We start from the raw sequence: 25,485 nt of genomic DNA, 5'->3' as shown, positions 1-25,485 counted from the left end.
TTAATTCATAATCTTTGTTGAGGTTTACCAACAGACATCACAATTACCTAAGTGTATGTAAATATTAACAACTCAAAGGGAGCAGCAAAGGTGCGACTTAGTAGTTAATGAAGTAAGATAAAAATTATATCTTGCAAACTCGAGGTTCAAATCCCAGCACAAACAAAAATACTATGTGATTTTTTATGATTTGTCAAAACAATGCCCACTAGTCTTTGGTAGGAGGTATCAGTGGTGGAGCCAAGATTTTGAGTTTATGAGTTATAGATTCTAGAAAAGGTTAGTGGGTTGTGAATAAATTATTTGTATATATTAAGTGAATTTTTAACACATATATTGAGTTTGGGTCAAACAACTGGGTTCTTCCGATCCCGTAAGCAATTGAAGGATGGTCAATTGAAAATCTTTCGTCTGAGAATTATATATGTATATAGAAAGTAATATTCTGTATATATATCAAAAATTCTTTTTATAGATGTGTATTAAATCTAAAATCCTTAGTGAAAATTCTAGCTTGGTCAATGCCCATAAGTGTAACCGTAACTTCTCCCTTGACAAGTACCTAGTAAAATATTCAAGATGTGCACCTAAATTATTAAAAGAGCTAAGCATTAATAACTCAAAAAGATTAAGAAAAAGAACACACATATTTTAAAAGCTTGATTTAACTAATATTTATAGTGAGAATCAAACATACAAACCACTTTATCACAAGGCCTCAAGCTAATCCACTCAAATTAATTTGATTTTGTCATCAAAGTAGCTTTTAACCATTTTATTAGTGTTATTATGTTTTCGGTTAGCACACTTTTAAAGGTAGTGTCTTTTTAAGGACAACTCGACTCCACAGTCCACTTCTCCATTTGACATTTTTCATCTTGCAAAACTAAGCCATTTTCCTTCAACAAAAATAGCAAATACCAAAATCATCAAAACGTGTTCTTGAAAATCCTTTCAACATGATATCTACTGTTCTTTTCTTCATCATATGAAGAAAAAAGACACAGAAAATCACACAAAATATTGAAAAAATGGGTGGTGCTGCATCAACAATTGCCTCAAAGTTAGCATTTTTTCCACCAGAGCCATCATATCAAGTTGATTTAGATGAACAAACACAAAAATTGAAACTATTAGGTGTCCCTCAAAGTGAAAAGGGTGAAGTTTCAATTCTGCAAACAAAGATAGGACATTATATTTTTGCAGTTTTTGTTAGGAACAAAGCTGCAAATTTGACACTTCTTTATTCACATGGCAATGCTGCTGATATAGGCCAAATGTTCCAGTTTTTCGTCGAGCTTAGTGATCGTTTACGCGTAAATGTTATGGGGTAATTTGATCACAATTTCATGTGAATTCGTCTGTTTTTTTTGGTTATTTTCTTGATTCATCTTTAGGCTGAATTTAGATTTATTTTTGCAGATATGATTATGCTGGATATGGAAGGTCTAATGGAGAAGTAAGCAATTTTCATTTTTGTACATGTTATGCCTTATTTTATGTGCTGGAAAGAGAAATATATCAATCTATTCTTTGAGCTTTACAACAAGACTCAGCTAGTATAATGTATTAAATATGCCTTGATGAACTATAGTGATTATTTATTCTTTTCTTTGAAATTAGTGACTGTTCTAAGTTTGTTTAGTGGTAATCACGTTTATGTCACAAAGACATGTGATCAAATCACTCCATTCCTACTACTTTTCATTTTCTTTGAAAGGTTAGATATCCAAATTTGGGACGGATTTAACTTATATACACTGATACTGTAATTTACCTGTTATAGTAGATTGACTGTCTTATTTTACAGGCGACCAGTTCCACTTATTATGAACAACTTGTAGATATGTTTTAGGTGACAACATATTGTAACAACTTTTTTACGCTGTCAGTGTATGTAGAAGTTAAACTGAAATTCAAGTTGTTTATGTTGGTTTTGTAGCCAAGTGAGCAAAACACATATGCTGATATAGAAGCTGTTTACAAATGTCTAAAAGAGATTTATGAAGTGAAGGAAGAAGACATTATATTATATGGACAATCAATTGGAAGTGGTCCAACTCTTGAATTAGCCACAAAATTGCCTCAAATTAGGGGTGTGATTCTGCAAAGTGCAATACTTTCTGGACTTCGAGTAATGTATCGTATAAAGTATTCTCTTTGGCTCGACATATACAAGGTTAGCCAAATTTTTCGTTCAGTAGTTAATTATTTCTTAATATATAGTATGTTATAGTAACATTATTTTTTTTGTTCTCTGTTTGGCAGAACATTGATAAAATCCCATATGTCAGTTGTCCCATTCTTGTGATTCATGTAAGTCTCCGATCTCAAGTATTAATCGTTTTGGCAAACTGAATTTTTCAAATATTTGACGTTCTAGACGGGTAATTTACACGAAATATTTGTTTCCATCTCAACCTTTATTGTTCCAATTGACCTTTAAGGGGAGATAAAGAGTAACTTATAACACTATAACGATTATGATTAAGGTTATTAAATGTATTTCTTAAGGGAAAACTTTAAAAGACAGATAATATGAACCGGAATATATTGTTTTTCTTGTTTTTGCGGCATGCCTTGAAGCACGCGAACTTCAATTATTTTTTAGACCAAAGATATACATCTCAACTAGCTGCCACACACTTAGAAGGATTAAGTAGAATTAATTAGGACTAAATCATGGATTAGATTTTCTTGATTGTCTCCAACTTATAAAAAAAATGCTTAGAAGATTTCATTGGGCAATTTTCATTTGGTCTACAGGGTACAGAAGATGAAGTAGTTGATATTTCACATGGTAAAAAGCTTTGGGAGCTAAGTAAAATGAAGTATGAACCATTGTGGGTAAATGGAGGAAATCACTGTGACTTACAAGTTTTTCCTCAGTTTTTTACTCATCTCAAGAAGTTCATAACTTCAGTGGAAAGACAATCAGATTATTGTCAAACTGTTGAACTTGAGGAAAGTATAATTGACTTAGATTATACTCTTGATATTACAAATGAAATTAGGTGCAGACCAAGTATTGAAGAGATTGAAAAATCAAGAATCAGTACTGAACATAAAGAGATCATTGCAATAAGGCCTAGCACAGACAGAAAATTGAAGCCAAGAATTAGTGTTGACAAGAGGGAAAAACCAAGAAAAAGCATCGACTATTTCGGGAAATCAAGAATTAGCACTGATCAATCTGAGAGAGGGCGGAACAGCATTGACCGGTAAAGAATTTTACACTATCAGTGTGTACTTTAATATCTTGTTTTAGTTTATATACCTTTTTTTTTTCCACATTAACCAGCTAATTCCACTTATTATAGACAATCACGTATAGTTGTCCGACCCCTAGCAGCGTAATTTAACATGTTATAGCAATTTACCTAAAGTTAACTAATTCCACTTATTATGCATGATTATCTATGGTTATATACCTCTAGCTGTTATAACAATTTACCTCCCTTATTTTGCATGCTAACGAATACCACTTATTAGGCCGATTACCTAGAGTTACCTTTTATGTGATCTAATAGTGTAAAAGTTGTTTTCATTGTTGACACTTTACCTTATGATCTTACAATATGACTAGAAATATCATCATGCTGTATTTTGACTATTGATTTTGAATGATTGCAGCTTTGGAGACATGATGAGATCAGTAGCATTGTGCAATATTGACTGTTTGAAACAGACATTAGCAGAGGAGGACTAATACAACTAAAGTCTTTAAATTGTTATTAGTGTCAGCAAAAGTTTTTTTTTTTTTTTCCTTTTCCTTTGTTTGAATGGTATTTTCTTTCTCTAATTTAAGTGGCACGCTACAGCAAAAGGAAAAGGAAAACAAAGAAGAAGAGATCTAAAGGAAAAAAGGAAAAGGTGAAAGATGTATGGACCACATTGAAATTACTTCACTGCCTATATGTTTTGTGATTTGAATATGTTCTTTCTTTATTCAAATTATAGTTTTGGTCCCTACATTTGCAGTCCATTCTTCAAGGTTGTTAATTCTTTTTGAAACATTCTTCACATTCTTTATCATGCGAATGATTTATGGACCCCCATTACATGATTTTTTGTTCTAAACTTTGTTATTGAAGATTAGAAGATCTAAAATAAAGAAGAAAAGGCAAGATAAAGTGATTAGGGAGCCAGTAAATGATCTTCCTAGTTATAAATAGAAGAAGAATATTGCTTTTATACTCTAGAATTTGCTCTTTTAAAAGGGCCCGCAAAGATCATGATTTCCTTGTTGGAGTAGCACCTTTATTATCAATTGACAAAGAAAAAGCATCAGAGATATCTTATCAAAGAAATATTCCAAAACATTGTTTTATAACAAACATTTGGATCATGATTTTGATTTGATAGCTTGATTAGCATTTCCTAGGATATGGCTGTAATCACCTGCATAATTGTTAGCAGTTAATGAGTAAGAAGTCTCATAATAGAGGGAAGACTGATGAGGACAGGTCAATAAGAAGTATTTGACAGATTTCTAAACTGGTAATTTATTACAGAAAAACCTTAGGAAAATTTTACGTCAAAAAGTCAGCGGTACGTAAGTGCAATACAAGATAGCTCACAAGATCACATGATAGATGCGGTTTTCGGGTCAATGTGATGTAGTCAAGGGACAAACCCGTGAGATATGTTGTACCAAAAAAAGCAATACGTACCATGGGCTTGGACCGTGACAATGCAGTTAATAGTCTGCAAAGCAAGCTAGTCAAGTGCTTTTTTTTTTTTGTAACTCAAACACCAGACAAAAGGCAACTCAATAAATTTGAGTCTAACAACACTATCATTTTTCAACCAGCCTAACCTAATCTAGATTGGTAAAAGTGGGGTATAATCAATGTTTCACTACTTTGTAAACAGAATTGGAAGAGTCTTGATCTCTTATAGCAATAGGAGCATCCAAGTGTTAGTGTCCCCGTGAAATTTTACTATTGCACTATTTTTGAGGTTATTTTCGGGCACCTAATCTTGGTTAAAAGAGACCAATTAGTTGTTGCTGATATACCCTTTTGATGCAGAAACTTGTCTGTCTTGCAAACATCAGGAGCATATTTAAAAATAAAACTTTTCACAAAAGAACTATCTTACGGCTTGTTTGGATGGTTGTTACATATCGTTGTCTAATGTATCGTGTTATATTGTATTATGTTGTTTTAATGAATACAACATTTAAATAGAGTGGCGTTTTCCCATCATTACTAGTGACGTACGCATGATTTTTCATAAGCGGTGTCGATATTTATAGAAGATACAATAAATAATTAATATCACATTTGCATGTAAGAGATAGCCTTGACTCGTTACACATCCAAATTTTTAGCTATAGAGGTCAAAAATACACTTAGGTTGAGGTTCGAACCTGCAACCTCAAACAAGAAAATTATGTGCCGAACAAACACTCCAAGCGAGTCTTGCTGTTAAGGGGTGTCATTTTCTTTCTATATGATTTTATACACAGTACTATTATATATATCTAATAAAATATTTTCCGATGAAGGGGTGTCGCTTGACACCCTTCAGGTCAACATGGGTCCGCCCCTGATCATTACATAATGCTACACATAAGCGGATTGGGCTCCTCTCCATTTCTCTTCTCTCCATTTTCCCCAAGTTCTATCTTAGATTGAGGACACATGGCATGAGTTAGATTTAATGACTAAGATTTAATTAACTCAAATAAAACCCTAACCATGGTTCACATAATTAATAACTTATTCATAAATATATTAAAGTATTTTCTCTCTCTTGCTATTTTACTTTCCTACACAGTAATATTTATATTTCTCCTTATTCGCTTTTACCCGTTCCTTACTCCATCTTGGCGCCAAAACAATTTCTGGTGTAAATTTTTTTTGCAACGCCCGAAAATCATGGCTGCAGATATCTTGAAGCTTTTGTTATTAGCTTTTGTTGTTTTGTTTTAGCGAATCGACTGACAGTATGTTTAAGTTTTGACCTTGACGCTTGTTATTTTTTGAGCCGTCATTATGTTTAGAGTGAAATTGTTTTGCTAAGCAGCTACTGCTACGTTATTTGACTCGAGATGCTGCCTTTGAGACTAAGTGAATATGGATATCCAGTGACTGTCTATTACCCACTTGAAATGTGGAGGTAGTTGTATTTTTCAGTAGCAATAGGACTATATATGCTGGTACTTATTTGCAAAAGATGACTGGGTATAATGGCTTCTGATAAAAAAAATTATTGTATCTTAATTGTAATTTGTTTAATAAAAATACAGGTGAATAAGATAATCATAGTTTTCTTATGATTAAGGCACGTGGTTATAAAAATATTGAAGTGCCACCATCCCTGCAGTAGGTAATTTTAAAGAGAAAGGTCCATAGAAAAAAATGGAATTAAAAGATTAACTCAAGAAGAAATTGAAAGATAGAGTGTAATCAATTCAAAAATATTGAAAGAGGGATTTTAGAAATCAATTACCAATTGAATATGTACTCTGTTAATTCGTAAGCATTATAATAGGAAAAAAATGAAAAATATCATCAATTAATAATGGGATCTATTTAAGGAACGGGTAAATGAATAAGGAGAAGATATTACTGTGTAGGAAAGTAAAATAGCAAGAGAGAGAAAATACTTTAATATATTTATGAATAAATTATTAATTATGTAAACCATGGTTAGGGTCTTATTTGAGTCAATTAAATCTTAGTCATTAAATCTAACCCATGCCATGCCCTCCTCTATATGTAGAACTTGGGGAAAATGGAGAGAAGGGAAATGGAGAGGAGCCAAATCCCACATAAGCAACCTGAAGAGTAAACTTACAATATTATAAAGAAAAGTTAGGTATGGGTAGAGTTATTATAAAAAAAATTGTAGGGTAAATGATAAAATATGATTATTAATTAATAAGCGAAAACAAAATGAGGAGGGGTGAAATAAGGTAACGACGCGATCTCACCAAATTAGTCATTACATAAAATGAGACTTTTACATAACAATAGATTTGATTAATAAATAGAAATGAGGGGAATAGACTTTAGAAGAAAAGAAGGAATAATCTAACAATTAAAATACATTAATGATTACATTCAATCGAGGGGGAAAGTGAAATGAAATCATACATGGAAATCTTACTTAGAGATCCAAAAGAGGTATATATAAGGGAATCCTCCCATAAACTCATACAAAATATGTTTTCTCTATCTTCAAAGTTAGCTAACTGTAATATGAAGACTTAAAGATTATTTATACTAGTCTTGCAAAAATAACTAAATTACAAGAATGATCAAATTATAAAAATAGTCACTTGAGCAGATTGGTGGCCTTGAAATCTTCCTTTCATGGGGCCAAAGTCCTGGATGACCTCCTTGATTGTTATCACTTTCCTCGTACTTGAACTTCAAAAATTCTTTTTAATGAATCTTCTATTGCACCTTGAGCTCTTCGCATGTGATTGAAAGCTTGCACATCCAAGACAGTTAACACCCTCACTCTTGATATTGACCTTGATACCACAGGTTGCATCAAATTTTCAGGTCATCCAATCATGGAGACAAATTTATCTCGGCTCCATGTTTGGCGTCCCGGCTCAGGTGACTTCTTGCTTTAGTGGATTAAAACAGCTCAATGTTTGTCATCTCTTTTCTGCATGTCTATTACTTGACATTTTTAGCTCCAAACTTGATCCCTCCACTCTTTTGGGCCTCTTTTTGTATCTCCCAAGCCCATTTACTTAAAACTAAGCAAATTAAGTCATGTTTTTTTGCGCGGATTATCCTTCTTTCGGGGTGGTCTTTAATTTTTGTCCTTCGCTTAAAACGGTGACCAAAACTATTTCGAGGTTTTGGATTCGAACCTCCGCTCAGTCAAATTTAAAATTTAAAATAAGTGAATACGACCAAAATATAAGATGATATTGTTCGTCAAGATCTAATTTCAAAATTGGTTATCTATGTATCATCTTTTGAAATCACTGTATGTCTGCAATTTGATCTTAAAACAGTTTTAAAACTTCTATGTCTTTTTATTAGAGTACTTCCTAAAAAGGCATTATATTAAATCCTTGAATTTTTTTTTAACACTTTCATACGGTTTTAGTTTTTGAAATTAATAAGTTCGACTTAAAATTCAGAAACAAATACTATTTCGAAAATAGTTTCACATTTTTTAACAACAACATTTTTTAACAACGGTGATATTTGTTGTTAAATTATCACTTTAAAATGTCTTTGTTAATGCTATGTTATTGTATGAAGTCAAAGAACTTAGTGAGATATAAGTTTGTGCACATTGGATTCTATGCAGTGTATTTGATATTTTGAAGTATCTTATTTCTTCCTAAATTTCACTTCTATCACGTGAGAAAAACTAAAACAAAGGGAATCAATATAATGGTCTATAAGAAAGGTTGCATAGACATGAGAAAGGACCTACCTTAAAATGTATTCACTCCTCTGGTGATAGCACATCAACCTGTGCATTACATATATATATATATATATATATATATATATATATATATATATATATATATATATATATATATATATATTAAATGTTAAAAAGACCAAAACTGCAATCACATAAGCGAATAAAATACATTTAGAGTTATCCTAGCCACAACTTTAAATTACATAGAGGCATCATCATAGACAAAAGAGTAAATATTCAATTTTCAGTGTAACCCGTCTAGAACTTTCCTTCATAAAAAAAAAAAATATGTTTCAAGAAAAAAATGTTAGCCTCGAATTATTGAGTTAACAATATAAAATTAGATAACCTCATAGATTTGTGGCTTCATAAAATCTCCATAAATGTCATCAAAAACAGGTTGTCCTTCCCATCTGCAAAAGATACATTTTTAGTCCTTTTCTCGGCTTTTCTTTCTTTTAACCAAAAATAATATAGTACATATATATGGCATAACTTGAAAAAATACGTAAGAAATAAAACTTATTGGACATCTTCTGGAATTATGATGTTCAATTACTTTCGTTACTTTCTGACTACACCATTCATATTCATGAATTTGTGAAGATCATCATCGCCGTATACCACGCCGAAGAGGAATACATGTATTTCCAAACAAAGGAAAAGAATATTTAACAGAAGAAGTAATTAAGTGGAAATGAGAAAAAAAAAAAAGAAAAAAAAAAGAAGAAGATAATTTACATTGCCAGAATGAAAAAATGCCACAAAAAGTGGTCAGTGAATCCACTTCAAATAAAACTTCTTAAATGCTTTTATCACTTTAATAGCTATCTTTCGAGATTTGAACTGTCTTAAAATTCTCTGTCATTATAACTCATACAGCATCCATATATTGGATAAAGAATACTCATTAATAAGTGAATTTTAGTATCTTGCTATCTCTTTATTGAGATTCTTTCCATAACAACTTCGGTGGTACACTATACCATTGAAAAATGGAGCATTTTAAGCCAAACTTCGAATTTTGTCGGAATTTTTAAAAAGTTTAATGTAAGTCGATAATCGTTTAGGCATAGACTGCTGGATTGACTAGAGGGTCATCTTCAACAACCTTAAAAGGTTCTTTCTCTTTGCCTTTGTTGAGCTTTTCTTCCTTCACTACGTAATCACCCTTTGTGTGGTACTGGATCATAGTCCTGGTAATGCATCATCCATTTTCAGAACCTCGCAATGTGTCATCACAAGAAAAGGGAGATTCCATATTGTCTCCTAGAATATCTTCTTCGATTAATGAATACTTGGCCACTAATACAGGTATGTTCCAGAAGCAATGCATATAATGCTTTTCTTTTTCTTTAAATAATTGTGCGCGTTTGTTTCCCTACATAAGCATCTTTTTACAATATAGTAAAATCATATCAGAATCATTGCAAAGTTAATTTTAAGGGATGAACTAACCAAATCAAATAGTAAATGAACTGAACTTACATAGGTTCGGAATCGGATATATACTAGTAACTTTTGCTTTAATGGTCGTGGATGAGTTGGAATGCTTTCTGACTTGTGCCCTGATCAATGCATTAATCTTCATACTGCAAAGAATATCATCAATCGATTTAGGCAAGTGGAACATAGTATGATTTAACCTTCTTAATTATAACTGATTTGGTTATTTAAGGCAGAGAAGCGTTTTTCATGCGTGTTTTTTGACCATTGAGAAAGCCACTGAAAATTCTACTTCTCATGCATATCTTTTTAACAAATATGATTGTGGTAAGTTTAATGCATCAAAGACTCAAATTCCTTTTCATTTCACCTGAATTGTGATGGTTGACCTATAATCAACTTTCAATCCAGCAGTGATATCATTGTTGCTATCCCCTCAACTGAGTTCTTATCAAGTAAAATGAGTGATGATATGTTGAAAAATCAGAACATAAAATGTGTTCTCTTGCAAGAATCGGATCAACATCCACTGAAGCCGTACACACGAAAAGAGAAAAAGGGCAAGTTTAATTGACTGTAGAAGTTGGTTTGCTATAAGATGATATGTAATTTTTATACAGCATGGTTAAATTGTACAGGAAAGATTGACGCGCTAGCTTTCTGGAGAAAGAAGTGGGAGTTGATCCAGCCAAGAAGCTTAAGAAATTTGGAGACTATGTAGTAAAAATTTGCAGGGAAGCAGAAGAGAGGCACACTACTTGGTCTGTTCCACTTGTGCATAGCTTAGATATTAGCGAAGTCTGAAATTTTCAATCTGTCTGCCATGCGTCCTTAGTATCTATTGAAGTTTTTTTTAGTTATGATAAAACTGAAACTTGTGTAGAGACCCAATTAACTATACTTCTTTACGTGATATTTGATATAATACTTATCTGTGATCTTAGGTAAGTGTATGTAGACTTTTTGTGGAAGGACATGTCTCCCTCGGGGCTAAATTACCAATTTTACTTGCTCAATTTGGGCCATTGAATGTGTCAATAGTTCCATGTTTTGTGACTGTGAAGAGGGACAATACTTTATGGTATATGTCCACATGTTTGAAAGTAGTTAGGAGTTCTAAATTTGATTTTGTCGAAATAGACAACTAAACACAAACATGAACGAATAGGAGGTGGAAAGAGGTCTAAGGTATACTATATATGGTTCTCTTTTGAATTATTGAGAATAACAAAGGACAAACAATGGAACTTGAAATCTGCATTATGAAGCATTTTCGTTTCAGTGAGAATATAGTGTTCTCATTCTTTCATTAGCTATTAAAATACACGTCTATTTACTCTTTCACGCTTCTTTAGGCTTTGAACGGTAGGTAATTTGAAAAACTTAGCCTCAACTTTTATGATCTATTTGGTTTTGTAATTCTCAAGTTTGTGCAAATACATTTGACTCTATTACCTTTAGCTAATTGAGATTCAATTATAATGCCAACCTATAAATGTCCTTCATGTTGGGCCTGTGCTATGCACGGGATATATATGATGTTAAAAAGACCAAAAATGCAATCAAACAAGCGAATGAAATACATTTAGAGTTATCATAGCGGCAACTTTAAATTACAGAGGCATCATCATAGGAAAAAAAGTAAATATTCAATTTTTAGTGTACCCCGTCTAAAACTGTCCTTCATTAAGAAAAAATGTTTCAAGAAAAAATGTTAGCCTCGAATTATTGAGTTAACAATATGAAATTAGATAACCTCATAGATTTATGGCTTCATAAAATCTCCATAAATGTCATAAAAAACAAGTTGTCCTTCCCATCTGCAAAAACAGGTTGTCCTTCCCATCTGCAAAAGATACATTTTTAGTCCTTTTCTCGGCTTTTCTTTCTTTTAACCAAAAATAATATAGTACATATATATGGCATAACTTGAGAAAATACGTAAAAAATAAAACTTCTTGGACATCTTACGGGAATTATGATGTTCAATTACTTTCGTTACTTTCGACTACACCATTCATATTCATGAATTTGTGAAGATCATCATCGCCATATACCATAGAAGAGGAATACATGTATTTCCAAACAAAGGAAAAGAATATTTAACGAAGAAGTAATTAAGCGGAAATGAGAAAAAAAAAAAAAAAAAAGAAGAAGATAATTTACATTGCGGGTCTGAATGAAAAAATGCCACAAAAAGTGGTCAGTCATATCCACTTCAAATATACTCTCCACTTCAAAAATGTCACTAACTTCTTCAGGTTCACCCATAGAAAGCACAAGAGTTGCGTTCGCAAACCTGGCCTAAGTCAGTGGCGGAGCTAGAAATTTTGTTAAGGATGTTCGAATTCATATAATCTATATATTAAGGGTGTTTAATATGTAATATATGTCTGTAATATGTAATAATTAATATGTCTACACGGTATAATTTTTCGACGAAACCCTTACCAGGCTTTGGCTCCGCCACTGGCCTAAGTATGCGCAACGAAGGCCGAGGCCCTTCCCACAAAGTCAAAATATTTGTGGAGTTTCGCCTTTATTCACGGGAGCAAGAATGTGAACTTACTCCTTCTATGACTGTTCATTATCTGGATTTACTTCGAATCCTTAACAATTCTTAAGTGCCCTCTTTAACATTTTTTAATTGCCTCCAAAACACTTCATTTTCCTTCTTTATTAGTACAACAACAACCAATAGAAGTGAGGGAGACTGGGAAGAATTTAAGTTGAACAATTTCCAAATTATAAATGCACCTGACATTTATTTTTGGGATGTCTAAATGCAGTTATTTTGCTGTGACTGTCTATGAACAATAGCATTAGTTTAGTAACTGAATAATTGCATTACAATGAAGAAACAAACCAACAAAATGTCAAAAAAAGAAGAAAAAAAATGAATGTCAATGGAGCGGTAGAGAGGAAGCACGTATAATTGTACGTCTTGGGTTTATATTATATATAGATTAAACGTCTTAAGTTCAAGACCTACGTATGAAAATAGCTTTGGTAGGGGGACACTTTATTTTCTAAGTAAAATTTTTCTGCACAACTCAAATTAGTCGGATCTCAAAATAAATATTGAACACGAGTTAAAAGACCAAAAGCACAAACAACCGAGAGGGATGACTCATGACATTTTGATACAATCCTCAACTTTCTCAATGCTGTCATTTAAATACAGTTTGGTCCCTTGTTTTGTCGCAAAACCTCATTTAGGACCCAAAATTTCTTGCTTTTTTTTTCTTCTTCTTTAAATAGATAAAAACTTTCCGATCATAAGCAGATCCTCTGCTCAATTTTTCTAGATTGCAAGATGAGAAGTTTCAACACTTTGTGTTATTTATTTATTCAGATGAATCCCTAGACGCAAAAATTGCTTTAACTTACAAGTTACTCCTAACAAGAGCATGTAAATTGGAAAAATAATATATAATATTAGTTTAAGTAATATCTACTCGCAGTGTAAACAATTACTACCCAGTCAAATTATTTTCGTAACAGGTAGCATATTTTATTTTCAAGATTTTTAAATCCTCGAACCTATAAATATTCCTTTCGATTGTCGCAAAAGCTCATATAATATGTACAAAATAAAATAAATACAACAACATGCTCAGAGTGTGATTTCGGGTGAAATGCGTATAATATACGCAAACCTTATTCTCCGTTTAAACTTTTGAAATTCATTTTCCAAAAGACCCATGAGTCAAAGAATAAATAAGTATTAATGATGTATAATACCAAATGAAATAAACATTAATGATATAATATATATGAAAAAAAAATTAAACATTTCAAGATAATTGTGATTGCTGACATGGCAGCATCCTCACCTTATAATTCTCAAACACAAACCTCCAAAAAAAACCAAATTCCCAATTGTATTGCTTACTTCTAGAACCCTCTACTCTTTCCCTTAAACCCCTTACCTCACACTTCAAGGGTTTTTACACAAACCCTCACAGTTCTTTCCCAAACAACCCTTTATCCACACACACACACACAAAACACACAGTGCAAAAAAAAAACATCAAAATCCATTCTTGAAAGTTTAGATAATGGCACCTGTAGTAAGTAGGAGTTTGAGTTCTGGTCCTATGGCTTCATTGCCTTATACTTCTTCATTTGTATTAGGTAGTGGTAATACAAATAGGGTGTGTGTTAAAAGTAGTTTCTTGGTTAGGAATAATATAAAGAATGGATTTTTAAAATCAGGGGGGTTGAAGTGTAAACAAGATAAAAGAGATGGCAGAGTTGTTGTTGTTAGATGTGATGCTTCTGCTGTTGCTGAAAAAGAAGAGTCTTCTGAGGAGACTTATGAGTACCAGGCTGAGGTGGGGTTTTCATTTTCTATTATAAAGTTTAAGTTTTTGGTTTGTAGTTTTCAGTTTTTAGTTGTATTGGGTTGATATTGGTTATACATGTTTTCAGTTTTTAGTTGTATTGGGTTGATATTGGTTATACATGTTTTCAGTTTTTAGCTGTATTGGGTTGATATTGGTTATACATGTTTTCAGTTTTTAGCTCTATTGGGTTGATATTGGTTATACTTGTTTTCAGTTTTTAGCTCTATTGGGTTGATATTGGTTATACATGTTTCCAGTTTTTTGCTGTATTGGGTTGATATTGGTTATACATGTTTTCAGTTTTTAGCTCTATTGGGTTGATATTGGTTATACATGTTTTCAGTTTTTAGCTCTATTGGGTTGATATTGGTTATACATGTTTCCAGTTTTTTGCTGTATTGGGTTGATATTGGTTATACATGTTTTCAGTTTTTAGCTCTATTGGGTTGATATTGGTTATACTTGTTTTCAGTTTTTAGCTCTATTGGGTTGATATTGGTTATACATGTTTTCAGTTTTTAGCTGTATTGGGTTGATATTGGTTATACATGTTTTCAGTTTTTAGCTCTATTGGGTTGATATTGGTTATACTTGTTTTCAGTTTTTAGCTCTATTGGGTTGATGTTGGTTATACATGTTTCCAGTTTTTAGCTCTATTGGGTTGATATTGGTTATGCATGTTTCCAGTTTTTTGCTGTATTGGGTTGATATTGATCAGGCTGAGGTGGGGTTTTCATTTTCTTTTGTAAAGTTTAAGTTTTTATTTGTTATTTTCAGTTTTTAGTTGTATTGGGTTGATATTGGTTATACATGTTTTCAGTTTTTAGCTGTATTGGGTTGATATTGATCAGGTTGAGGTGGGGTTTTCATTTTCTTTTGTAAAGTTTAAGTTTTTATCTGTAATTTTCAGTTTTTAGCTGTATTATGTTGATATTGGTTATATTTGTTTCAGTTTTAAGCTCTATTGGGTTGATATTTATCAGGCTGAGGTGGGGTTTCATTTTCTTTTGTAAAAGTTTTAAGTTTTTATTTGTTATTTTCAGTTTTTAGTTGTATTGGGTTGATATTGGTTATACATGTTTTCAGTTTTTAGCTCTATTGGGTTGATATTGATCAGGCTGAGGTGGGGTTTCATTTTCTTTTGTAAAGTTTAAGTTTTTAAATGTATTGGTTTGATTTTGACTATATGTGAATTTTGACCAGTCATAACATCATGAATATTCTATTCATTGAATGGATACAATGGATTTGTATTGTCAGTTGTAACTAGTGTTTTGTTGAGGTATAGTTGATTAAAGAGGAATTGGAAGTATTTAGGGTGTGTTTGGTATGTAGGAAAATGTTTTTTTCTGGTGAACAAGTGTGTTTGTTACTTACTTTCTAGTGTTTGGTAAGTAAGTAAAAAATATTATCCCAAGAGCATTTATATATAATCTAGCAAAACACATTTGTTGAGGTATAGTTGATTAAAGAAGAATTGGAAGTATTTAGGGTGTGTTTGGTATGTCGGAAAATGTTTTTCTGGGGTGAACAAGTGTGTTTCTTACTTTTTAGTGTTTGGTAAGTAAGTAAAAAAATATTATCCCAGGAGCATTTATATGTAATCTAGCAAAACACTGTTTGGGGGGGTGGGGGTGGGATGGTCAAGGGTGGGGATTTGGGGCATTGTTTTCTCGACATCCATTAGAGAAGGCATTATCCTCATTTTTAAGGAAGTTGTTTCCTAAAAAGTATCAAGCTGAGGTGGGTTTTCATTTTCTTTTGTAAAGTTTAAGTTTTTAGTTTGTATTTTTCAGTTTTTAGCTGTATTGGGTTGATATTGATTATACATGAGTTTTGGAAAGGAAAATGAGTTGGAGAACTCCACCTGCAGTTTCTTTTATACCATAGTTTAAGGTTTTGGTTTGTACTTTTCAGTTTTAGCTGTATTGGGTTATATTGTACTCGGTTATCACGTAGTCGCTTATTCTTCGATGTGTATCTGTTGTTGCTTTTGTTTTGTCTGTTGCTATTTTGCTGTCTGTTTTCTTTTGAGCCGAGTGTCTATCGGAAACAGCCTCCCTACCCCACAAAGGTAGGGATAAGGTCTGCGTACATCCTACCCTCCCCAGACCCCACTTGTGGGATTACACGGGGTATGTTATTGTTGTTGTTGGGTTATGTTGATTATACATGAATTTTGGGAGGGAAAATGAATTGAAAAACTCAACCTGTAGTCACTATATTATGAACCTTCTAAACATTGAATTGATTGAGTCAATTGAGACTAGTTTGTCATTGAGGTATAGTTGATTGAAGAGTAATCGGAAGTCGGAAATTAGATATTTCATTTTAGGCAATGAGGAAATCAATCTATGAAATAATCATTGTTATGGTTTCCCGACAAATGAAAGTGTAATCTTTATGTAATTGTAGGAGCTCTTGAATGTTTAGTGTACACTTTAGTTGATTATTGATAGTCCTTCATCAATTTAATTGTTCCAAACTCTCCTCTTCGGATGTTAAAACTTGGAATATTGCTTTTTGCAGGTCAGTCGCCTAATGGACTTGATTGTTCACAGTCTTTACAGTCACAAGGAAGTTTTCTTGCGAGAGCTTGTGAGGTGAGGGCATCTCTCTCCTTTTCTTTCCCGAATGGCAAGACATTTGTACGCTACTTACTACATTGTTTTCTTGATAACATCAGTAATCATTGACTTCATGAAGTTATGGATTAATAGTTTTTTTTTTTTGGATAAAGGTAACATCTTGTATTCATATCCAAAAGTTATGGATTAATAGTCCCCCGGGATTAGTCGGGGCTCAAAGAGACTCGGACACCCGGTGCTTAATCAAAAAAAAAAGTTATGGATTAATAGTTACGGCTTGTAGATGGAGTAGACATCATGATGTATGGTTTGTCTAGGGCTGGCAAAATGGTTAAAAGAACATGTAACCATCCAATCCGACCTGTTAAATATGGGTTGGATAAGTAACCATTTAAAAATGGATCCATATAAATATGGGTTGGATAATTAACCATTTAAAAATGGACCATATAAATATGGGTTGGATAATTAACCATTTAAACATGGATATTGTCCACTAAAAAATGGATATCTAGATGTCAATAATGTGTGGATGGATATCCCTATTGTCAATACCCATTTGTATGCTTGTTATATTTTATGAGCTCTTGCTTTTGGGAGTCTAAGCTTATTTTGGCTTTTAGCTTGTGTTTTCACCTGACTATTCCTGCAACCATTTTTTATCCGTGTTAAATTCGGGCTGGTCGGATATTTTAGCTGTTTTTGTTTAACCTGCTGTTGACCCCCCATATCAGACCTGCCCGTTTGTCACTCCTAATTGTGTCAAATACTATCTATTCATCATAGAGTTCCCATTTTTCTCTTCCGTTTGATATCTAGCTCTGGTTGCTACCAAAAGATTGCCCTTTTTTTGGGTTTCCATAGGATCCATTTTCTTTTTTTGATGCACTTGTTGAAGTCTTCATGATGCTTGGTAATTGTCTTTTAGAATTCCCTCTTTTCCTTTATGTGCTATTGCTAACTTCAGCTTCTTTTTTGGACAGTAATGCTAGTGATGCTCTTGATAAGTTGAGATTTCTGAGTTTGACGGAGCCTTCTTTACTTGGAGATTCTGGTGAGCTGGAGATTCGCGTCAAACCCGATCCAGACAATGGGACTATTACCGTAACGTACGTGGTTAAAATCTAGCTTCCGCCTTAATGCTTTCCTAGTAAAGAGGACTAATTAATTGATAATGCAGAGATACTGGTATTGGAATGACCAAAGAGGAGCTCATAGACTGTCTTGGGACTATTGCCCAAAGTGGTACCTCGAAGTTCTTACAGGCGCTTAAGGTACTAAAGCATATTTTCATGTTATGGACTCTGATTGTGGTTTGAAGTTATTGTCTCTAAGAAATAGCTGCTTTTTCTATCCATAGGAAAACAAAGACGTTGGAGCTGACAATGGATTGATTGGTCAATTTGGTGTTGGTTTCTATTCTGCATTTCTGGTTGCTCAAAAGGTAGCTGTTAATTTTATATGGTTTTATTAAAAAGAATAGCCATCGGATTTCACTGATTTGTTATTTTTGGTCTTTTCGTACAATCAGGTTGTAGTTTCCACGAAGAGCCCAAAGTCGGATAAGCAGTATGTTTGGGAGGCGGAGGCTGACAATAGCTCATTTGTCATCAGAGAGGAAACTAATCCTGAAAATCTTCTACCTCGAGGAACACAAATTACACTTTATCTGAGGGTACTTCTATACTTCTGCTCCTAAACTTCATCATTGACCATGTCAGCTGATGATCATAACCTTGTGATTTATTTTCTTGGGTGTGTTATGATGGATCAGTAGAGAGCGCTGTGAATGGTTTTGTTCCCTATGGTAGATGCAATCTGATTGGCTGTCATCTTTTTTTTAGGATGATGACAAATACGAGTATGCGGAGCCCAAGAAGATCCAGGATTTGGTGAAGAATTATTCACAGTTTGTTTCTTTTCCAATTTACACATGGCAGGAGAAATCAAGAACAATTGAGGTAAGGTTCTTGTATAGTGTAACGCTGCTTTAACCCCCACCCTCTATTTTCTTTGGTGTTTAAGGAGAAAGTCTTTGTGGTTTCAGCTCATGAATATATTTTCCAAAGTTACTGATATTTGAAGCCCTCTTTCGTTAATCTTACTGTTACTGAGATTGTTATTATTGTTGTTGATATTATGGTACGGACAAGGGGGTTTCAACTCGTTTAGATAATGCTAGTTTGTCGTCTATTATTTCACAAATGCTGTTGGCCCTAATTCTCACGGGTAAATTTTGACAGGTAGAGGAAGAGGAAGAACCAAAGGAAGGAGAAGAAAAACCAGAGGTGATAGCTTCAGACTTATGTGCTTACAATGTATTCTCTTCAGTATGTGTCTACGCTTCTCAGCTTATTGTTGTTACTGAAACTTGTGTTTCTTTTTTCTTTATAATGACAGGAAGAAAAGCCAAAGACAAAGAAGACCAAAACTGAGAAATACTGGGATTGGGAGTTGACAAATGAGACAAAACCTATATGGGTGAGTTATTGGCTACAACGAGAGTTCTGATGTGTATTCTTAATATGGTATTCTTTTTTTTTTTTTTTATTTTATTTTTTTATATGTGAGTTTTTTCGTAGTTATTCTGGTTAGGATAATCCTTTTCTTCCCCATAATAAATTGTAGATGCGGAGTCCAAAAGAAGTTGAGAAAGAACAGTACCAGGAATTTTACAAGAAAACTTTTAATGAGTTCTTGGATCCACTTGCCCACACTCACTTCACTACAGAGGTATTCCCTTGTAATATTGGAACTATGACTTGTCATTTGTTGGTTTTTAAATACTGATGTTTTGGCTTTGATATAACAATTTGTGCAGGGTGAGGTGGAGTTTAGAAGTGTCCTGTATATACCTGGAATGGCTCCTCTTAACAATGAAGAAGTCGTAAATCCCAAGACAAAGAACATACGCTTGTATGTGAAGCGTGTCTTTATTTCTGATGATTTTGATGGAGAGTTGGTAAGTTCTGTATGTTAGCTCGATTTGCAACTTGTAAAAGAGATGTCAAGAGAATTGATATCTCTATCTTTGTGTCATAGCATAGTAATCAGTTGATGCTAATTTCTATGTATTTCAGTTTCCAAGGTACCTGAGCTTTGTTAAAGGAGTGGTGGATTCAAATGACCTTCCTCTTAACGTTTCTCGAGAAATTCTGCAGGAGAGCCGAATTGTAAGGAGCTTTCGTGCTTGAATGAATTACATTTTTTATAATCGAACTTTATTCTTGTTTAGCAACCTGCAAAGATGTTGGTGGTGCATTATGGTCAATTGTTCGAGCTATCCTTTGCAGTTCGATTGAAAAAGATCCTCTTCTTGGACTGTGATGCATTTATTTTATTCATCCCAGGTTCGGATAATGAGAAAGAGACTAGTGAGAAAAACATTCGACATGATTCAGGATCTCGCTGAAAGTGAGAACAAGGAGGTAAAATATCATCAGAGCTTTCTTTACCTTAGTAATCTCCTTAATTAAAAAAAACTGTCTTGAATTCTGTAAATAGCGCTGCTATTTTATTACAGGATTACAAAAAATTCTGGGAGAACTTCGGTAAATTTGTAAAGTTGGGATGTATTGAAGACACTGGTAATCACAAGAGAATAACCCCACTGCTGAGATTTTTTTCTTCCAAGAGCGAAGAGGAATTGATAAGCTTAGACGACTATGTTGAGAACATGGGCGAAAATCAGAAAGCTATTTACTATTTGGCTACTGATAGCTTACAGAGTGCCAGGACTGCTCCTTTCTTGGAGAAATTGGTTCAGAAGGGTATTGAGGTATGTACTTCATCCTAATTTTTTGCTGGATTTATTTTTATTTACTAAACGTACTCCCCACCATCACACCCGCCACTCCCCCTCCCCCTATAAAGAAGAACAAGTAAATAATTAAAAAAAAAGAATAACAAGGCCTCCAAGAAATGTCAAAAAAAATTGAATACTATGAGTGTCACCAGTTAATTCAGTTAGTTTGGTAGTTGAAAGCGTCATTGAAAGTTTTCTGTTAGGATGTCCAAATGATGATCTTTCTTTTTTTTTTTTTTTTTGGGAAAAAAAAAATTATGGTTCTTTGTTCTTTTGACATCCAGCCTGTTGTTTGGATGAATAGTTTCATTTCTGTACCACCTTATTCTTGCTCTTATCTGTCAGTTTGAACATCCGCCTTTTCTTTTTTGGCTGTCCCGGAACGATAGACCATTTTCCACTTTTCCTAACAGATACAATCCCATTATAGCGTATATCACAATAAGTTGTATGAGTCCTGCTTTTGAACTTACCAATTTATTTCTCTTCTCTATAGAGGAAAACAGAACTTGTGGCCAGTACATACTCCGCATATGGCACTATACAAAAATGCAAATTCAACTCTCATCTTAATCTACATGTCATGTTATTCTTGGATGTCCGATGGAAGACAAAAAACTTGTGTTTAAGGGGAGGCTGTGTCGGAGAATCACGTTATCTGGCTTAAGTTCTCGCTAGATTACCCTTTGTTTGTACACAACTAACATTTGCTTGTGTTGCCAATATATAGGTGTTGTACCTCGTTGAACCAATAGATGAGGTGGCTATCCAGAATCTACAAACATACAAGGAAAAGAAGTTTGTTGACATAAGCAAAGAGGATCTGGAGCTTGGTAAGCTCATTTTTCTCTCGCATTGACTGGGAATTTAGTATACAAATGATTTCTTTTCAATACTTCTTCCCTTTTCTTATAAATCTGATTTCTCACTATGTAAACGCTCAAATAAGCAACAGAAAGGGTATTGGAGAAATATAGATGAAACGGTCATTCAAGTTTGACCTGTTTCCAGAAAGTTAATGACACACTTTAATGCGGCATTGATTTCAGATGATGAAGACGAGGTGAAAGATAGGGAAGACAAGCAGGAGTACAATCTTCTATGTGATTGGATAAAGCAACAATTGGGTGATAAGGTGGCAAAAGTACAAGTTTCTAAGCGTTTAAGCTCATCACCATGTGTGCTTGTATCTGGAAAGTTTGGTTGGTCTGCCAACATGGAAAGGTCTGCGTGCTATGATTTCTAGCTTCTTTTTCTATTTTCTTTCAGTTTATTTAATTTTTGAAATTGCAGGACTCTCTGCTGAAGATACTTCGTTTTTTGTGTGTATGATGAAATAGGTTGATGAGAGCACAAACCTTGGGAGACACTTCAACCCTGGAGTTTATGCGAGGAAGAAGAATATTGGAGGTCAACACTGACCATCCAATCATCAAAGACCTAAATGTAAGTTTACCCTGCTTGATTTGCATAGCTATTTCCTTGATTTGGACTCTATCGAAGTTGGAAGTTTAATCGAGTGTTGTGAAATCTAAAAAGGGTACTTCATCTGTCCCAATTTATGTGAAGTCATTTATGTGAAGGTGTTTGACTGGGCATGGAGTTTAAGAATGAAAAGAAGACTTTTGAAACCTGTGGTCCAAAATAACCCATAAATATTTGTGTGGCTATAAATCATCTCATTAATGGTAAAATTGGAAATTTAAAGTTAAATTGTTACTAAGAGCCTGTTTGGATGGGCTTAAAATGAGCAGCTAACTTATTTTTTTTGGCTTATAAGCTGTTTTCAGCTTATAAGCTGCTTTAGATAAGCTAAGCCAAACGGGTCTAATTATTTTTTTGGGCTTATTTTACGCACAAAATGACTTTAAGCTGGCTAGCTAAACACTCAAAAAAGCTGAAAACAGCTTATAAGCAACTTATAAGCCAATCCAAACGGGCTCTAAATATAGGTGTCATTCTTTTTGCGACAGACTAAAAAGGAAAGAGTGTCGCATAAATTGGGATGGGGGTAGTAACTTTTTAATGATCAAAACATAGTGGGCTTACTGTTTACTAACATTTTTATTAGAAATAAAATAGAAACAGAAAGTTCATATGGAATCAATTTTACATACATCAATTTGGTAGCATGTTGGAATATCGTTCAGATAATTTGAACTATGTCGATCACTTGAAGCTAGTAAAACTAGTTCTGAGATCGTGTCTTGAAGTTTCGTTCATCCAACCCTATAAATTCATTGAAGAATATCAACTGTTTACGTTGTTCATAAAAGTGTGTTTTCTAATAATATATTGAAGCTTATGCATTACTGTTATGCTTTCACTTCGATAAGTTCTTCACCCCCCAACAAAAAAAAAAAAAAAAAAAAAAGAGGAAAGAGAAAGAAAAAGACGATAAGTTCGATCAAGAATCTTATGTATTTATCGACCAATGGTTCTGTGGAACTACTTGCAGGCTGCATGCAAAAATTCACCCGATAGTTCTGATGCCAAACGAGCTGTGGAACTGTTGTATGACACCGCATTGATCTCCAGTGGATTTACTGTAAGTATCGTGAAATATACCTTGTTTCCTTCTCTCATTAACGGAACAAATATTAGAGTAGGTGTTTCACCTAATACATGAATTTAACACTGGGACATTGGAAACAGCCTGATAGTCCTGCTGAGTTGGGTAACAAGATCTATGAGATGATGACAATGGCTCTTGGAGGAAGATGGGGAAGATTCGAGGAAGACAAGACGGAGGCATCAGCAGAAGCATCAACGGAATCAGATGCAAGCTCTGCTGAAGTCTCAGAGGCACAAGTTGTCGAGCCATCTGAAGTTAGGACCGAGAGCAACGATTATTGGGAGTGATTCATAAACTGTTTGTCTTGTTTAGGCATTCTTTCTGGCATGTCATCAGGTAACTGCCAGAAGAGAAATAATTTTTGGTTTTGGTGAGGGGTACAAGAATGTTATAGGTGGGGAACTAGAAATTGTATTGAAGAAATTTTGGATGAACAATTATTAGTTGTAGAATTAGTAAGATTTGGTTGGCTTTACTTCTCCCCTTTTGCATTACTACCATTTACTCCTATGTTCTCCAATCCAAACACAAACTACTGCACGAGCACAAAAGCGGCAACATAAAATGCAGCATTCTTCTTCTTGTTTGCAGCCTTTTTATTTATTTTTATAGCCGAGAAATTTCTAAGGTTATTGACGCATGGTTTGAAACTCGGTGGATAATAAGTTCACTCTTTACTCTTCTCTAAATAAACATTGGATTTGTCTGTGGCAGGATCCAAGTGTGCTTCTGACTCATATGTCACTTGCTGCATTCTCGTTTAACTTACACATTAGTCATAACTATCGCATATTGAGAACCCTTATGGGTCGTTTGGTGTGAAGGATAAGTAAAAATAATCACGGGATAAAATTTTAGTGTCTCGTTATCCCATGTTTGGTTGGAATGAAAATTTGGGATAACTAATCCTGGAATTAGTTATTTTGGGATTGTAGCTTTATTTTATCCCACTTTAGGGTGGAATAATTAATTCTGGGATAACTTGTCCCGGGATAAGTTGTTTCCCAACCAAACGAGCCCTTAATGTGATAACTTGTGCCTGAAAATGTTTCTTCAGAATTTAACTTTATTCTATTGGTCACTTTACTTTTGTCCATTGAAAATTTTGTTTACCGTATTTTTTCCGAATTATGATCTTATTTAATGAAACAATTACTAGTTGATTTTTAATGTGATTTAATTGTGTGAATGATAACAAAAATGAGTTTGTAAAATTGTGGATAAAAAGTGGGGCTCCTGAAATAAATAAGTAACAAATTAAATTTTGGAATATAAAGACAAAATCACAGACCAAATTTGTAGGTTATTTGTGGTTGTGACGTGTGTGCATTTGTCTAGAGAGAAAAAATAATCTAGAATAAGCATCATTCACTTGACGATTTCTGTTGACTTTTAAGTGGTCTTAATTTCTTCCATGAAGATGTTGTGGCCCATCGAACAACACTTTTGCACAACTTAATTGTTAAATTTGATGATTCATTAGAAAACCTACTTTTTTTAAGGAAAAAAAAAAATTGAAAATGGGAAGCGCTATATATGAAGTTTGAAAGTTGTATTACATTTTACTCGTACTACTTGATGCACAATTTAATAATTTTTTTCAAAAAAATGAAAATTTCATATTGATAAGATATTTCTTGCTTATGATAATTTAAAAATAGTTTTTAGTGATTCAAACTTTTTAATATTTATAATTGTTTTATTAAAGACTGACCTCTATCTATGAAATTACTTTGCTTTTTTCTTTTGTAAATTTTTAATTTAATTTTTATTGTACTTGTTCTATTAGTCAAATCTTTTATTTTTCTCTATCAATGAAAAATTTGGCCAATTTCTAGATTCAATTAGCCTAATTTTTCTCATTTTAATTGATGCTAAGTAAAGAAATAGAACAAAAAATATTTAAGAAATATTCTCTAGGGTGAGAGTCTAATGTCCAATTGTTAAGATATTGAAAAAGCCTCATATATTACTTTATCATTTACTATTAGTGTTAAATTAAAAATAGTTTTATGAAATTCTATAAACTGCTCCTCCGCGTCAAATTATCAGTCGTGATTATTAAAAATAATTGTCTCAATTATTTATCATTTTAGAATTTCAAGACACAATTAATTATTTTTTTCCATTTTACCCTTAATAAAAGTGTAAACTACTTCCCATTCTCTCCCTCACGAAATAAGTGCTACTTATTTTGTTACAATTTTTTTTAGCTAAGATGACACTTATTTTGAGACTAAATAAAAAAGGGCAGATAATTTGAGTGTAGGAGAGTACTCCTTCCGTCCCATATTACTTGGCCACATT

The 25,485-nt window shown here is 33.3% G+C and overlaps 2 protein-coding genes across 2 annotated transcripts; both read left to right on the top strand.

Annotated features, from left to right (window-relative positions):
- The first annotated feature begins 846 nt into the window (after window positions 1–846).
- On the top strand, window positions 847–4,055 carry LOC132067793 (uncharacterized). Its single transcript, XM_059461120.1, has 6 exons — window positions 847–1,330; window positions 1,423–1,459; window positions 1,943–2,179; window positions 2,269–2,316; window positions 2,767–3,221; window positions 3,634–4,055. Exons 1-6 carry the CDS (start codon window positions 1,032–1,034, stop codon window positions 3,707–3,709), a joined length of 1,152 nt encoding a protein of 383 aa, XP_059317103.1. The 5' UTR covers window positions 847–1,031; the 3' UTR covers window positions 3,710–4,055.
- A 9,718-nt stretch (window positions 4,056–13,773) lies between these two features.
- LOC132067792 (heat shock protein 90-5, chloroplastic) lies at window positions 13,774–23,657 on the top strand. Its single transcript, XM_059461119.1, has 19 exons — window positions 13,774–14,198; window positions 16,740–16,813; window positions 17,782–17,907; window positions 17,979–18,072; window positions 18,159–18,242; window positions 18,330–18,473; window positions 18,643–18,759; window positions 19,042–19,086; window positions 19,199–19,279; window positions 19,427–19,531; window positions 19,620–19,760; window positions 19,879–19,971; window positions 20,149–20,226; window positions 20,322–20,576; window positions 21,334–21,436; window positions 21,653–21,827; window positions 21,944–22,049; window positions 23,062–23,151; window positions 23,259–23,657. Exons 1-19 carry the CDS (start codon window positions 13,923–13,925, stop codon window positions 23,463–23,465), a joined length of 2,394 nt encoding a protein of 797 aa, XP_059317102.1. The 5' UTR covers window positions 13,774–13,922; the 3' UTR covers window positions 23,466–23,657.
- The last annotated feature ends 1,828 nt before the right edge of the window (window positions 23,658–25,485 follow it).

This window comes from Lycium ferocissimum, chromosome 8 (genome assembly GCF_029784015.1).
Source record: "Lycium ferocissimum isolate CSIRO_LF1 chromosome 8, AGI_CSIRO_Lferr_CH_V1, whole genome shotgun sequence".
In the NCBI taxonomy this organism is placed as follows: domain Eukaryota; kingdom Viridiplantae; phylum Streptophyta; class Magnoliopsida; order Solanales; family Solanaceae; genus Lycium; species Lycium ferocissimum.
Note: the sequence above shows the minus strand (reverse complement) of the source record. Positions and strands in the feature narration are given on the sequence as shown.

What these genes read in the sequence shown, in the direction of transcription:
- LOC132067793 (XM_059461120.1), top strand. Translation starts at nt 1,032, where the DNA reads ATGGGTGGTGCTGCATCAACAATTGCCTCAAAGTTAGCATTTTTTCCA. An exon ending in TTTGGCTCGACATATACAAG is followed by an intron (nt 2,180 to 2,268) that starts GTTAGCCAAATT and finishes TCTGTTTGGCAG; the next exon opens with AACATTGATAAAATCCCATA. An exon ending in GGGCGGAACAGCATTGACCG is followed by an intron (nt 3,222 to 3,633) that starts GTAAAGAATTTT and finishes GAATGATTGCAG; the next exon opens with CTTTGGAGACATGATGAGAT.
- LOC132067792 (XM_059461119.1), top strand. Translation starts at nt 13,923, where the DNA reads ATGGCACCTGTAGTAAGTAGGAGTTTGAGTTCTGGTCCTATGGCTTCA. An exon ending in AGTTCTTACAGGCGCTTAAG is followed by an intron (nt 18,073 to 18,158) that starts GTACTAAAGCAT and finishes TTCTATCCATAG; the next exon opens with GAAAACAAAGACGTTGGAGC. An exon ending in AGAAATCAAGAACAATTGAG is followed by an intron (nt 18,760 to 19,041) that starts GTAAGGTTCTTG and finishes AAATTTTGACAG; the next exon opens with GTAGAGGAAGAGGAAGAACC.